The 16684-nt window shown below is 37.0% G+C and overlaps 1 protein-coding gene across 22 annotated transcripts in view; it reads left to right on the top strand.

Annotated features, from left to right (window-relative positions):
* Positions 1-16684, top strand: part of ABI3BP (ABI family member 3 binding protein) — a 301592-nt gene that overhangs the window by 130354 nt on the left and 154554 nt on the right. For all 22 annotated transcript variants that reach the window (XM_078146663.1, XM_020999893.2, XM_020999891.2 and 19 more), the window contains exons 3-4: positions 1103-1171; positions 11294-11426. In XM_078146663.1, coding sequence (XP_078002789.1) covers positions 1103-1171; positions 11294-11426 — 202 coding nt within the window. The remainder of the gene's footprint in view (positions 1-1102; positions 1172-11293; positions 11427-16684) is intronic.

Genomic DNA, 16684 nt, shown 5'->3' with positions numbered 1-16684 from the left:
ACCATTAAGAAAATCAATGGATACTCATGTGTCTCAAAGTCAGAGAAGAAATTAGCAATTTTTCAGCTTTGTTAAAGGCTATTAGTCAGCCAAAAAAACCAACTTTGTTGGGCTTAATGGACATCATTTTCATATGCTAACAATCCATGGTGAAGATTATATAAACCAACCATTTTATTAAGAACAGACTTGTCAACCGGGGCCATCTACTAATTTACTAATTCATGACATGTGAGCCAGTTGATGGATTTCAAATGATATTTTTAGTGCCTAGACTGAAAATATCATAGAATCAGAGATCTTTTTAGTGCCTAGACTAGAAATATCATAGAATCAGAGATTTTTTTTTAAAAAAGAGAGAACAAGGAATCATTTAGTTTGCCCTTCCACCATTTCAAAGGTAAGAAACCTGAGAGCTGCAGAAATGAATTGACTTACCGAAATCGCATGGATAGCTAATAGGGAATCTTGGATTATAACTCAACTCTCCCAGACCCCAATCCAATGTTCTTTCCATTGGATGGAAGTATGTATTTAAGCTTTATTTACAAGAAAGTTTGTTTTCAAGAAAAATAAGACTCATGTTTTAAGAATTCTGTAGGAGTCACTCTTACAAGTTATATAAACAGAGAATGAATTAACTGTGTAATTATGAATATTCATAGTCACTGTGATGAAAGATTGATGCCAGATTGTTCAGCATATGAGATCCGTGTGTTTTGTGTGAATGTTTTCTCTTTTTCTAACACATCAAGCATTGACCACAATGGGGATATTGGATAATGGTGATGTAACAGAAGGCTGCTAAGGTCTGTCATCTTCAGTGACTTGGTTGTCTAATCATCTTCTCTCTTTCACAGATGGAAAACATTCACAAGAAACCAGTGCAAAATCTATGTCAATCAGTATCTGTCATTTTTTTTTGTTTTATCTATTACATCATTTGGTTTTCAATGTCTGGTTTTATTTTCAATTTCAAAAAAGTCAATTGAACAAGTGGTCATAAGATATACCCTCTTTCTACCATTCTTTATAAAATATCACTTGTAAAGCTTTCTACTAATGAATGTTATTGGGTTGGGTTTTTTTGTTTGTTTTTCAGATGCAGAGCCTAAATATTTGATAGTTGTACGACCTGTACCCCCTCCAAGCCAAAAGAAAAAATGTTCAGGTATTATAATATCCGTAATTTTTTGTTTAATCACAAGTCAGACTTTTCTATTTTGTTTAGAGTAGCTTGTAGAATGAGCCCCTTGACCATGCATGATGTCATCTGATAAGGCTGCTAGGTGGAACAGTGTTTAGAGTCTGGGTCTAGAATCTGGAAGACCTGAGTTCAGATCCAACCTCAGATAGTTACTAGCTGTGTGACTCTGGGCAAATTACTTAACCTCAGTTTGCCTCAATTTCCTCGTTTGTATAATGGGGATAATAATAGGACCTTCCTCATAGGATTGTTGTGATATTTGTAAAGCCTTAGCACAGTACCTGGCACAGAGTAAGCACTATATAAATGTTAGCTATAACTATCAGTATTATCATCAATCATCTATTCACACAATTCATCCTTCATAAACACTCTGTAACAGGGGAGTTGACATTTAGAGTGCTGTTGTATGTGTGTTGAGGGCTAATTTTATGTTTAATTATTGCCAAGAGTGAGTCAGGGAAGGAAGTTCATTTTCCAAAGGTTCGAGCAGGGAACATTGTCTGTGGGTTCTGAGCCATAAATGGAGAGAAATTTGAGTTCTAGCAACTTTCCTTCTATCCCTACTTATTACTCATGCTAGTGAAACACCTTGCTGTGCATTTGTCCATAGAACAGGGGAGAGAGTAGGGGGCGAGAGGAGAGGCAGAAGAGTGGAAGGAAGGGTGGATGAAGAAGGCAGAATGGGTAGAAGGGGAGAAGTAGGAAAGAAAAGATAATTATAATTAATGACACTTCACATTTTTATATCACACTTAATGGTTTTCTTTAGATCATAAAGATTTATAAATGTAAGAGACCTCATCTGTAAGTTTCTTCATCTGTAAAAGAGGGGTAATAATGATAATACCTACTTCACCAAGTTATTGTGAGGGTCAAATGAAATAATATGTAGAGTGCCTTGCAAATGTTAAAAAGCTTTATAAATGCTAGCTATTATTATTATGCCGTGAAAAATTTGTAGACTTTCAAAAGTAACAACAAGAGTCCTGCTTCACTTCAAGTCATGGGATTTGGAGCTAGAAAAGAACCTTAGAATTCATCTAGCCCAATAGTTCTTAACATAACTTGGATCACTTTGTCAGTCTAGTGAAGTCTATGAATCACTTCTCAGAATAATATTTTATTATGCATAAAATAAAATGCATGGGACAAAGGAATTCAATTACAATAAAATAGCCATAAAACATTTTTAAGTAAAACTTCATAGATACTATGTAAAAAAAACCCTGATCTAGTCCTGGCCTAGTTCCCTTCCATTAGAGAAAAAAATGCAGCTAGGTGGTGCAGTGGATAGAGTGTTAGGCCCCGAGTAAGGAAGACCTGGGTTCAAATTTGACCTCAGACACACATCATTCTGGGCAAGTCACTTAACCCTGTTTGCCTCAGTTTGGTCATCTGTAAAAATGAGTTGGAGAAGGAAATGGCAAACCATTGCAGTATCTTTGCCAAGAACACCCCCGATAGGGTTATGAAAAGTCAGATACATCTGAACATCAACAACAAAGTGGAAGGCAGTGAGAAAAATACGGATGGTAGAGTCAAAGGGAAACTACATTCAAATTCTCATTCTGCTATTTACTAGCTACATGACTAGATGACTTCTGACACTCTATTTACCTGCACAGTGAATTTTTAGCCATTCATTACCATTTGACAATGAAATATTTCCCACAGTCAATATATTCTTAGTCAATTCCTGGTATAATCTCACTACAAACTCTCTCTAGGAATAGAAAATGTTAAGCAAAATTGAAAAGGCAGTGGCTGTATCTGACAGTACATGCAACTGTAGTCTCCCACCTTTCTGCCAAGAAGGAAGCACTCCCATGTATTTGATTGACTATAAATGTGAGCACGATCTCTATTTCAGTATTGATGAACAAGAAAAAAAAATGCAATTCCATGACCACCCTCAATTTCAATATTTTTAAAATTCCCACAGAACTTCCTTGTATGTTTTTGAATTTCACCTGAACTTCATCCTACTTGAAGACAGTGATAATGGTGATGATAATAGTGTGTATATAGTAATTTAAGTTACGCTAAGTTCTTTACATGCGTCATCTTGTTTGATCCTCACAAAACTCTAGAGAATATAGAGTTTTAGTCAGCTTTATGTATTTTAAGTATATTACAATTCCCTTTAGATTTCTGAGTATCTTTGAAACCAATTCCCATTGTCTTGATTTTTAGTGGCAAACTGGGTCAGTTGTTCAGTCTTGCTCTGAATACACTCAGTTGAAATACCTGCTCTCTCTTGCAGGCCTCAGGAATATTTTTGTTTTCCTAATCTGTTTCAAAAGGGTATGATGACTAATTGAAGATTAGTTTCCCTGAGTAATGATGGCATTCTAAATTTTACACCAGCAGATGTCATAAGAATTGTAATTAAATTTTGTTGTTCTCTTATTTAAGATGATAAAATCATGTATTTAATACCCTTATTACTTTGTGTTTGAAGTAGGTGCATTTGATGATAACAAAATTAAAATTCCTTTTCTGTAATTATTATATGGACTGGGTTTGCCTTAGAGAGGAGAAATAAATTAGTTTGCTTAGGCTTAAATCAGATTTTTTCATAGCCATATGTGGTTCGTCTTTGGGCCTTTTTGATTCCTCTTCCAGGGCCCTCATTTCAAGTTTTCCCTCTATTTTCCCCTTCCTTAGACGTGTACATATATAGACACATACAAACATACACAAAAAGGAGCTCTCCAGATCTACCTTTTGTCTGAGTACTCCATACATTGACCCTTTATTTACCAACAGCTCTCCCTAATCAAAATGACTGGTAAAAATCATTCATTTTTATGAATGCTATTGGTAAATCTATGATTGGGTGGTTTCAGAGAAGATGTTTTTATTTACTCTGCTTCTATTCTAAAGAAACTGGTAGAATCCATGTAAGGATGATATATTTGTGTCTTTTTTTGTATAAAATTATTAGCCAGCTGCATTTTTCATTCAAAGACTTTGTCCCACATCATAATAAAGATATTGCAAGGATAAGTCATACATCCTGAAATATTAAATTTGTCATCAAGATATTGCCCTGGTCTTAAAAACACGATTAGTTTTAGTCTTTTTGCATGAAAATGACATTAAAAATAATAAGCTTCCATTATTGATGCAAATTGGATGACCAGTTAAGATTCTGGCCTAAGTATAGGTTGATGAACTTGTAAATCACTCTGTCCCACCCTCAGAACCATGGATTAGAATCCCATTCTCAAATTAAACCTACTTTCACATTGGAAAACAATCTAAGAAACTAGTCCTGGCCAAAGTGTTAATAAATAAATATTACCTGTCACTGGTATTTAAATCTTAACTGCTAAATGCAAATCTTAGCATAAAGGGACAGATCTTTAATGGTGGAATTTCATACTCTGCAGTAGGCCAGCAAACAGCCTTCAAATCACACCTTACAGGCAGCTGCCTCTTCTCTTTATTGACTGCCTGGGTGATACAGTTCCTCAGTCTGACCAAACACATGGCTCTAGCTTTAACACTAATGATGTTATGTAACATTTCGTTCCTTCAGAGCGGAAACCTCAATATTTTTTATTAATGTAGCGTTATGCTTTTCTGGACACATTCCACGTGCGTGACTTTGTTGATGTTTATAAAGATGTTTTTACATGAAGAAACTCCACTATGTTTTACCACAGAGATACATTGTGACAGGAAGGTGGCCTGGGTTCCTGAAGTCTATGCCAACAGAACACAAACTATCAGGTTCTGTCATGATGGAATGGCTTCAAGTATGGCCTCAGAAATTAACTAAATCTGTTTCCCAAGGACCATTCTAGCTAACAGTGGAGAGGCTCATCACCAAGAGGCTAACCACCTGGTGATGATCTTTTTTTTTGGCCATGGCAGTCCGTGAAACAAAGAAAAATATCAAGTCATCCTCAATCCTGTGGATCCCCCTCCCACATCTGTAATTATGGTGTCCAAGTATCAGGACAGGGAGGTAATAAGAATAACAGTTTTTTAGCCTTTAAGCAAACTTCGACTATGGATACTTTAAATGTGAGAGCCTTATCCAGTGACCAGCAAGTAGACAGATTGCTGGATGTCCTGCATCATATCAACTTTAACATCCTTGCTATATATAAAACCATAAGAAAGAAGGGAATTGAGGCCAAGTGGAAGGATAGATGGCTCACAGGCACTCCTTTTGAAATAAGATAAGGAGAGAGTTTACCTATTAAAGGTGTGGTACTGGGGTTGAAGTTTCCAGTAAGTTGGAAATGGTTGGAGGGGATAGCCATGGTAAAGATATAGGACTTGTTCAGCAGCAAATCTATAAGGCTAAATCTTTAGATGACACAATCCTCAAAATGTCAGACTTTTTTTTTTCCTCCTGGAAAATAGGTAGGGAAATGATCTCTGGTTCTAGTCCTATGGCAACGGGAACACAGGACACAGAAACTGCAAAAGAACATTTTATTGTTCCTACAGTTTAGTAGTAAAAGCTTAGAATATGTAGAATTTCTCCTCTAATCTTTTGCCACCCCCTGTCCTCCCAATCTCCCCAACAACTTATATACATAGATGTACTATTCCTTACTCCTGTGGTAGAATTAATACTTTTACCATGAAACTGCCAATTGCAGTCAAGCAGTCTCCCAAATACTAGATCACCCTGTGTCTCCTTGGATACCCTCTTCCCAAACAGCCTAGGAAGAGCACAGAAATACCATATCCATAAAAGTGGAAAGAGACCAGACTTTACTAATAGCCTCTCATCACTGCCTTTTGTTGGTTTATGGACTATGTGACCTCCACTTACAACCTCCATCGATGACTCATCTGGCATAGAAATGACTCTGGGACCTGGAAAGCTAAATCACCACAGCAAAAACTCTGGCATAGCCTAGTAAGCTGGAAAGGCCTCAAGTGTAGGCTGGGGAATACATGATGTCTGTGGTTGGAGGACCCACATAGCTATATTAAGGAGCTCACCCCCAGTATAGCCACTACATGATGAGTTTATTGGCCACGGGAAGCCTGTCTGCCCAGTCTTAGAGGCAATGCCATCCACATGGATAAAGGAATTCAAAACTTTAATAAATAATAAAAAAAATTATCACTTACTATATGGCAGGCACTGTGATGAGCACTTTATATTATTGATCAATTATTAATTTGATATGTTATTAATATATTTAAATATATTACTGATCCATTAGATTTGATTCTTATAACACCCTGGAAGATATTATTACCATCCTCATTTTTCAGATGAGGAAATGGAGGCAAACTATGGTTAAGATACCTGCCCAGGGTCATACACCTAGTAAGTGTCTGATGTCAGATTTAAACTAAGTTCTTCATGATTATAGGCCTGATGCTCTATCCACTGGACCACCTAGCTGCCCAAATTACAGATTCTTAAAACACTGATGTATATGTGCTTTTTTTTGGGGGGGGGCAAAGGGAAAGAAGGAAATGACACTAAAACCCCGTGGCATTTCAGTTGGGAAAACTCCAACCCAACCCCTCTTGCTTCAGGGTTCAGTGCACTGCTGAGGTATACCAGGGCCACATTCTCTGACTCTTCCTCTTTCTGTTCTACACATATTCAGCAAATCCTTCCCTCATTCTATTTTATCTACCTCAGTCTACCTCAATCCCCCTCTGTCCACTCTACCATTCTCAAAATTCACTGACTCAAAAAATGGCAGGTATTTGATTGAACACTAGTTCTTTATCCAGATTCCTTCCTTCATTACCTGCAGGTCAATTTCCAACCACTCTATAACCAAACCTATCCCTGAAGTACCCCCATCCTTTTAATGTATAGGCCTGACTCGGGCTCAGTCCTTGTTGGTTCGGGTTCAGGGTTGGAATGAAATGGGATATTAATAGTTTATTCAACAATTAACAAAAGGAGGTTTACTTAGTCATAGTATAGTGGCTCTTTCTTTTTTGTGAGGCAGTTGGGGTTAAGTGACTTTCCCAGAGTCACACAGTTAGTGTTATGTGTCTGAGCCAGATTTGCACTCAGGTCCTCCTGACTGCAGGGCCTGTACTGTATCCATCGCACCATCTAGCTGCTCCTACTTAGCCACAGTATATAAAAGATACTGCAGGACTTAGCTTGGGGAGACAAGATTCCCCTGTACCCCAAATGAAAACAAGTCTTGTCAGGAGGACAAGTTGTGGCAATTTGATGTCTTGGTACATTGGCCAAGTCTGAAGGGCTCCAACTCCATGTGACTGGGCCTTTTTAATGCCCTTAGGTGACCCAGGAAGACAAATAAATATGGCCAGAGGCCACCAGGAAGCTGAGTAAGGAAGATTTGTAGCTTAAGCCCTAGCCCCCAAACCAATCCAGTACTGGAAACCCCTTTGTTGCCTTTCAGGGAAGGGGAGATGTGGGAGTGAGGAGCTGAAGAGGAGAAATCCTGGTGGATTTTGGTCCTCTGCAGCTTCACTTCTCCTCTTAAATAGACCCAGAAGATAACTAGCATGTGTATCATATCATCCACTCTCTCCCATAACCTCAGATACACAAGCGTGCCTTCTTTTTGTTCAGAGCCATAGCAACCTGAACCTCTAACAAAGGCCAAAGCCCAAGCTGATGGCCATGAAGGCTTGTATTGGGATGGTGGCGATGGGAATTGGGAGAAGGAGGTGGATGTGAGAAATATTGTGAAAACAGACACAATAGACCTCACTAGCCAATTGGATCAGGGAGGAGAGGGAGAGGCAAGAGTCAAAGATAACACTGAAGTTTCAGTTCAACAAACATTTCTTATTGCTTCTGCTATTTGTAGGACAAATACCAAGATGAAGAAGTCATGACCTCTGTTCTCAAAGAACTACTGCTATAAAAGAGATAAGACAAGGAAAAAAATAAATACAATGCAACATAGAATGCGTCGTGTGCATAGTAAAAGTCTAAGAATATACTATGGAAGTCCCAAAGGAGGAAAAGTTATTGTCTCTTAAAAAGGGGTGGGAGAGAGTCAAGGGTGACTGGAGAGAGATCAGAGAAGGCTACACGTAAGATTTCTTGGGAATTGCTAAATTATATGGATCAATACCAAAAGAGTTTCATGGAATAGAAAGAAAAGAAGTAAGATTACAAGATGAGCAAAAACTAGGCCATCTGCTTCTCCAGATTTTCTTAAATTTAATGAAAAATTACTTTCTCATTACCTAGTAAACTTTACCTTTTCTCCATACCCCAATTTGGAAATTATTTATACTCTAATCTTATTTATTTTACCAGTCTCTGATTTTTCTCATTGAAGAGATACTCCAAATATTTTTTATCTAAAACAGAATGAAAAACCTTCGAAATAATTTTCAAAAAATCTTGGGCTCATGAAGAGTTACTGTTTTAGTCACAAAAATCTCATCTGTCCAATACTTACAAATATAATATCCCCAACAACTATTTCCTTCTGGTCTTAGGATAAGATAACATAGCCCTGCCTACAACAAATATACAAACAAAAATTCTCTTGAAAATTAGACAATTTCCTCAATAGAAAAGGAAAGAAAATAGATACATTTTATTCTAGTTCAATTGCCTGATGTCTGCTTTTCATTTGGTATAACTAGAGAATATTAGAACAGCAAAGGACCTTAGTTTTAATCTGATCCAACCCTATTGTTTTACAGAAGACTAATTTAAGAGTTTTAGAGGGCACAGCTGGATGCACTAATGTAAAGAGATGAGATTCCAACCTATGTCTCTCCTGACTCATATCTTATGGTTTTACCATTGTATCCTGCTTCCCTCTGCTGATAATAATAATAATAATAATAATGAATATCTCTCTGGTTGGGAAGATTTAGAGGGGTGCAGTGGATAGAGCACCAACCCTAAAGTCAGGAGGACCTGAGTTCAAATTCAACCTCAGACTAAACACTTGACACTTACTAGATGTGTGACCCTGGGCAAGTCACTTAACCCCAAATGTCTAAAAAGAAAAAGAGTTTTAGAGTCAGAATCACTTTCTCAAGGTACAGATAGTGGTAGTGGTCAGGATCAGAACCCAAGCCCTTGGCTCCTATCATAATTGTTCTTTCAGCTACATAGGAAGTGACAAATGCTTGTTACTTCCTAAAACACATTACTTTTTCTTTTAATTTGTTCTGATGTATTCTAGACCCAGGATACACACATATATATGTACATATATACATATGTATGTAGAGAGATATTTAAAATATACAAATATTATATGTGATTATATACATCAATATGTTAACATATGTATATTGTTGTGGGTAAAAGATGAAATGATTGAGGAAACAAAAGTTTGAACTTCCAGGCGCATCGATTTGTTAAGCAATGCATAGCAACTATCAAGTTGGGAAGGGAAGAGTGAACAGGTGCAATTCCCTGAAATCAGAAAAAGAGGTGTCCCACTCCTTTCAAGTGTTTGTAAACAATCAAACAATCAAAGGAACATGAAAAAAATACCTGATTGGGCAGTACATCATGGGGCCAATTTGCAGATGAGACACATGACTTGCTTTGGGTGTACAATTGTGAGATTGCATCAGTTCTTGGATCTGACCTGGTTTCTGGTCAACATAACCTAGATCCTTAGTTAAGGGTCTCTAAGCAGCTGGTAGAGGTAGTCCAGATTCTCAGATACACAGGGCTGCATTCAAACAGCACAACAGTGCTAGAGAGGACAATTCCTACAACTGAACAAAATTTTCTCACAAGACAGAATTTGAACAGACCCATAATTGAATAGAAACTGAACTAGTTCCAGAATTGAGTCACAAGATAGAGTCACTGTGGTTCCCTCAATTCCCACTACCACTTGCTGTTCTAATTATGCGGGTGTGTATGTATGTGTGTATGTATGTATATATGTATATGTATGTGTGTGTGTGTGTTTTATTTTTATGTCTAAGAAGCTATTCTCTTCCTTTCTCACTATCTTCTCATTTCTCATGGTTTCTTATATTTTCAGAAATTCAAATCAGCACCTATCCTCTGAAGGTCTTGAAGAGCATTTTTAACAGTGTATTATTATACCACTCTTTAAGTGAAAGAATCTAACTTCATTCCCATTATAGGAAATTCTCTTTTTACACAGTCGCTGTTACTAATGTAAAAGACCTCACATTAAGAGAACCTTTTAACATTTGTAGAGTGCTCTCTTCATAACAATCTTTGAGTGTTAGGCAACTATTATTATATCCATTTTGAATTTAATGAAACTGAAATCTCAGCAGTGAGTGACTTCTCCAAGGTTGCATCATTCATGAATGTGAAGAGATGAGATTCCAACCTAGGTCTCTCCTGACTCATACCTTATGGTTTTACCATTGTATCCTGCTTCCCTCTGCTGTTAATAATACTAATGAATATCTCTCTGGTTGGGAAGATTTAATTTCTTTTTATGGATTTGATCTGAGAAAATCTAGAGGACTGGATTATTCAAAAACAGGTTTTTCATCTTGTTATTCATCTCACAGTACTAATTGTTACAATTTTAGTTATGGAGACTCTTCTAATTTAGATACCTAGAAAGAGAAGACAAATAATTCAAACAACAAGATAGTGTCTCTTCATAGACATCAATTTAGACTAGTTAACAGTCGCTGGGGAAAAATTTGTTAGCTTTATTTCTGTCTGTAGTTGAAAGTAAGTCATAGCATTTTGGTCAGTAATCTTTATTAAGCATAATTTAATGCCATAGTAAACTTGATAAAGCCAAACAGGATAAGAACTGAAATTATTAAGAAATATATAATATATATTCTTTATGTGTGTATATGTGCATGTATATATAGTCTGTAATATAAATATGTTGTATTATATTTGTATGTAGATATACATATACATACACACATACATACATACATACATATGTATTACACACATTTTAACCAGCAAGAGTTCAAAACCTTGAGGTGAGAATCAAATTTACTTTTGAATAAAGATGCCAAATCCCACTGTATAAATAAACACATTAGGGAGAGGAAAAAATTGGGAGTGTTCAGTTTACATTACCTTTGCAAGCCATTTGATTCTCTTTGCCCAAGATGTGGAAACACCAAGTATCATCAAAATTAATCTGTGCATTGCTTCTACAGGTAAATCTCGTACCCGAAAACCTCTCCAAATGGTAGTTGGCACTTTGTCACCAAGCTCAGTCTTTCTATCCTGGGGTTTCCTCATCAACCCACAATACGATTGGACCTTACCAACTCAGTGTCCTAATGACAGGTAATTTACCAAAACTCAGTTTCCTTATCCTAAAATAAGCATGTGGTTTAAATCAAGTAACTTCTTAAGAGCCTACAATGTACTTGTTGCTGGAGTCATAAGACAAAACTGGAGCAGTCCCTGCTCTCAGGGAACTTACAGTCTATTAGAGGAGAGAGCATTTATTCATATAAGTAGATACCAAATGTATAAAATACACACACACACACACACACACACACACACACACATACATACACAAAACAAATATAATTGACAGGAGCAAGGACTGGCATTTAGGGGGATCAGAAAAAGTCTCACATACAAGTTTACAGTTGAAGTGAGCTCTGCAGGAAAGCAGGGATTCTAAGAGGCAAAGGTGAGGACAAAGTGCATTCCAGGAATCGGGAACAGCGTGTACAAAGACATAGGAAAACAAGATATGGAATGTCAAGTGTGAGAATCATCAAAAAAGACAGTTTGACTGGAATGTAAAGGGAATGAAGGAGACATATAATAAGGCTGGGAAATGGGTTAGAACCATATTGCAAAAGGCTTTGAATGTCAGAGAAATTGGTATTTGATCCTAGATGTAATAGGAAGCTACTGAAGTTTTTTGGGCAGGGGAGTGACGTGGTCAGATCTGCACTTAAGGAATACAATTTTAGTAGCTGTATGGAGGCTCAATTGGTGAAAGGATAAACAAGGCAAACTACAAGTCTCAAACATATTGTCCATGGGTTAAATGCTGCCCACAACACTCCCAACTTTGGCCTGGGCCAGATTAAAATATAATTGGGAAATATTTAACAAGATAAATAAAAATACAATAAAACATAAATAATATTAACATGATTTTCTAAGTCAATGTGACGTCCACAGGGATCCTTGTGAGTGGCTTAGTGGCCCCCATTCCTATCTGAGTTTTACAGCACTAGTTAGGAGGCCATTGTAATAGACAAGAGGTGATGAGCAGTAGTTGTGAGTAGAAAGAAGGAAAGAGATGTGAGAGATTTTTGCAGCAAGAATTGGCGAGGCTTGACGACTGAGTGGATGTAGTGAATGAGGAAGGGTTTAAAGTCAAGGATGATTCTCAAGTTGTGAATCTGGACAACTAGAAGGAGGTATGACCCAATGAAATGTAGAAGTTTGGAAAAGGAGTTCATTTGGGGGAAAATATAATGAATTGTTTTCATCATGCTGAAGGTGAGTTGACTATGGGACAGCTACTTCATAAAATATAGAGAATGGATATATTTATTTTAGAAAAGTTTATCTTTATGAACAACAGCTAGTTATGGAGTGCCTCATTATGGAGTGCCTCTTTTGTGTGAGGCACTGTGCCAGGTACTAGAGACATAAAAGTGAGGAAAAAAAAAGCAGCATCTAGACTTTGAACCACCATTTATATGAACAGACCTAACTATGGAAACTTTTTTGTTTCAATTTTACTAAAATTCCTAACTTCGAATATCTAAAGAGGTTGCACAATGCTTTGAAACATAATGGTTCAGAAGTTTAAATCTAGATAAATATACCAAAATTTTATCCAAATAATTTTACCCCAAAAGTATTCTATTACATAAAAATTCATACCTGGAGGGAGTTTAATTTTTTAAATTTGATTTTTATTTCTTCTGACAACATTTGCCTTTGCTTATAAAAAAAGCCCTCTGGAAAACATTTGTCCATGTTCTCAAATATCGATAATCTCTCACAAATACATTTTGATTGTGGAGATGAATCAGAAAAAAAAATGAAGATTAAATTTCCTTGAAAGTATTCATGATTCTTAAAAGTGAAGTGTTTGGCAAAAGAAGTTGACACTTTTGCCAAATCCAAATTTGTCTGACAAAAGATTTCTCCAACATTTGACAGAATCTGAAGCATCCCAGTTTCACCCGTCACTAAGCAAGCCTTCATGCCCTTGAAAGAGCACACATTCTTCTGGTAATTATAGGTCAAGATGGTTTGGGCCCAAACACCAATGCTATGAAAACAAATAGTTGTGTTAGTTTAAGGTTCCATTTCAATTTTTCAACCTCTCCCAATAGGTAAAACCAGAAAGAATTTAAAATTCTGAAATGGTCTTGATCAGGGTAAAGTTGGTTCAAGATGTGACCCAATGATTTTGCCTTTCTTTGTGTCACTAGCATGTAGCACAGTGCCTGACACATAGTAGATGTTGATTTATTTACTCAGCTTTACTGTATCAATCCATCTCAAAAGTTATTTGTTTCCACTGATCAGACACTCCCCTACTCCCCCACTAGGAAAATTTGCATAGGGATTGCAATGGATTCCATCCAATTCTCTACTTCCCAAGCCATCTTCTTTTATGTTCACCCAATGTCTTTCACATGAAGGACCTCTCTTGTGAATAAATATTTATTGGTTGAAATATGCTTCAGAGGGTCAAATAGCACAAAGAAATATTGGCTATAGGACAGGGTGGAGAGTAGATAGCTTTGAGTTAAGCTTATAACCTGACCTAAAGTAGTATGTGGAAACTATTATAAATTTACCTAGTAGGAGTATGTCTTTTGTGATGTGCAAATTCTTAGGAGATGGTATCTAATAACAAGTTTAATTATGGCTATGCCAGAGATTGCTACCTTGGGCATGTTAGCCAACCATTTTGTTTCTTTACTCCTTTATGAAGGTGATGGAAGTAATTATATGGAGTAACAGAAAATTTTAATAGATAAGAATAAAAACATGTATGTAGGATGTTCCCAAAGTCTTAGTGCAATTATAAGCTGTTAAAGACTTTTGAGACACCCTATTTAGCATTTTCAGGTTTAGCAAGTGCTTTCCTTAGACCTACTACCCTCTTTGATTTGGTTATACAAGTGTTATCCCATTTTTACCAATGAAATGGAGGCTTTGAGAGGGTAAGTGATTTTCCACTTACTACACACCACCCTGACAATAGTCATATCTAGGATTCAAATCTAGGACTCCTGACACCAAATCCAACACTCTTTTCACTATGCCAAGTTATTTCTGCAATTTTTGGCATGATCTTGGCATGACCTTTCCCTCCTTGAATCCTATATAGCTTTTTGTACTTTTTTCCTGCACTTATCTATCCTGTGTTATAATTACTTGTGAATAGATCAGTTTTGCAAGAGATGAATCATGGTTTGGTGGATGGATCACCAGACTTGGAATCAGGAAGACCTGAGTTTGAATCTTGCCTCAGATATTTACTCTGTAACCATGATGTAGGCATCAGTTTCTTCATCTATAAAATGAGGTAGTTGAACAAGGACCTCCTCTCAGGTCCCATCTATGGCCTATGTTTTATCCCTCTTACTAGATTGTAGACCTAGATGTTTCATCTCCCTCTTAGACTGTAGGATCCATAAACTACTGTATTCTTTGTTAGTATTTCCATCAGAGGATGAGTACCAGAATGCAAAGGCTAAAATTCAAAATCAATTATTCCATTTATTAAAAGTCAATTCAACAATTCCATTCAATAAACATTCATCAATTGCTATGTTTATAAATAAAAGATAGTATCTGCCCACAAGGAGCTTACAATCTAATGGGGAAAGACAATACCCAAAGGGAAGCTGGAAAGGCTGTGGGGCACCAGAGGATGGTACATGGGAGCATCATGTTCCTTAGAGATCAACCCAAGCAGAGCTGCTGATGGAAAGTGGAGTTACTTAGAGAATCCAGATCCATTCTTCTATAAAGAACTGCATTGGGAGGAATTTAGTGCTCTGTCCTCCAGCCCTCCAAACATAGAGGAGAGAAGATTGAGGGAATTGGGAAGGTGCTGGGTATCCAAAGCTGAATTAATGAATGGATCATGAAATTTCAGGTGATCAGCTTATCTGGTGGGACATTATGTTTTTTAGCATTCAAACCAGGCAGAGCTGCGTAGATGGAAAGTGGAGAAAATCTCCACAAATATTTTGTGGGGGTGGGGAAGGGAAAATTACAAAGTAATGATTGAAGCCAAGGTTCTTGAATCATTTTGGGGTTCCATTAATCATTGGTTCCCTCTCTCTAGTTAGTAAAGACATCCAAGTGAGCCTTTCCTCCGTGATTTGGGCCCTTGTATTGGTCTGAGAAAAGAACGATTAGCATCAAAAAGCTTTATAAATACCATAGACACTATACCAAACAAATAAACCCACTAAAATGGTAAGTGAGTGTAATTAGAAGCAGGCTTTGGAGAGCCTATTGACTGGGGGCCAGATTCTGCCCTCAGATGTGCCTGCAGCTGCTTTTTAGAACTTAGCCCAACACAGTAGATTTATATAAGCAAATAGTAGCTCAAGGCAGGATTCATATTTCTTGGGTATTGAAATTTGAATACAGCTGAAGTTCTTCAGCAATACAATCTTCCACAACTATACAAACCTGAATGCCTTTGGCAGGCTCCTAGAACACCAAATTTTGTCATTATAATCTCATAAACTCCAGTTTCTGGCATAGGCTGCAAGAAAACAAATATTTCACTATGGTAGGTTCATGCAAACTAATTTAGCCTAGACAAATGAAAAGAGTTTACTAGATGGCTCTTTCTTTTTTTTTTTTAATTTCTGACCTCAAATTTTCCATATCAAAGCAGTCATTTCTTTAGCACCTCCCCTAACAAGTTTCCACTGTCAGAAGTGGTATTTTTTTTTATTTTGTCTTAGAAACTGAAAATAGGTTGTCATTTTTCTTCCCTGATTGTGAACATTTCTGTTACTATTTGCATTGTTCTGGACCAGGGCTGCAACTTTCAGTTTTTAGATTCTCCTCAAGGTACACACTAAAGGGTGAACATGTTTAACTTACAATTCTTTCTTTTTATGGTTTGTGAATGAGGGAATATATAAATTAGGACTTAGTATGTTCAGGATCAGAAGAAATTTTCCCCAAGCATTCCCGGATGAAAAATAACATGTTTTGTTGATCAAAACCTGTTGTTGTTTAACTCATTTTTCAGCTGTGTCTGACTCTTTGTGATTCCCATTTGGTGTTTTCTTGGCAAAGATTCTAGAGTGGTTTGCCATTTCCTTCTCTAGCTCATTTTACAGTTGAGGAAACTGAAGTAAACAGAGTTAAGTGACTTGCCCAGGGTCACACAGCTAGGAAGTATCTGAGGCCAGATTTGTACTCAGGAAGATGAGTCTTTCTGACTCCAGGCCTAGCACTCTATCCATTGCTACACCTTGATCCTGTAAAACCATCAATGGATCCCTATTCCCTACCTAAATTTATCAGCCTACTTATCAAAGCCCTCCATAATCAGATCTAACCCTAACTATCCA

This window comes from Phascolarctos cinereus, unplaced genomic scaffold (assembly GCF_003287225.1).
Source record: "Phascolarctos cinereus isolate Bilbo 61053 unplaced genomic scaffold, phaCin_HiC Scaffold_726;HRSCAF=1367, whole genome shotgun sequence".
Classification (NCBI taxonomy): Eukaryota; Metazoa; Chordata; class Mammalia; order Diprotodontia; family Phascolarctidae; genus Phascolarctos; species Phascolarctos cinereus.
The sequence above is the reverse complement of the archived record's forward strand: the minus strand, read 5'-3'. Positions and strand labels throughout refer to the sequence as shown.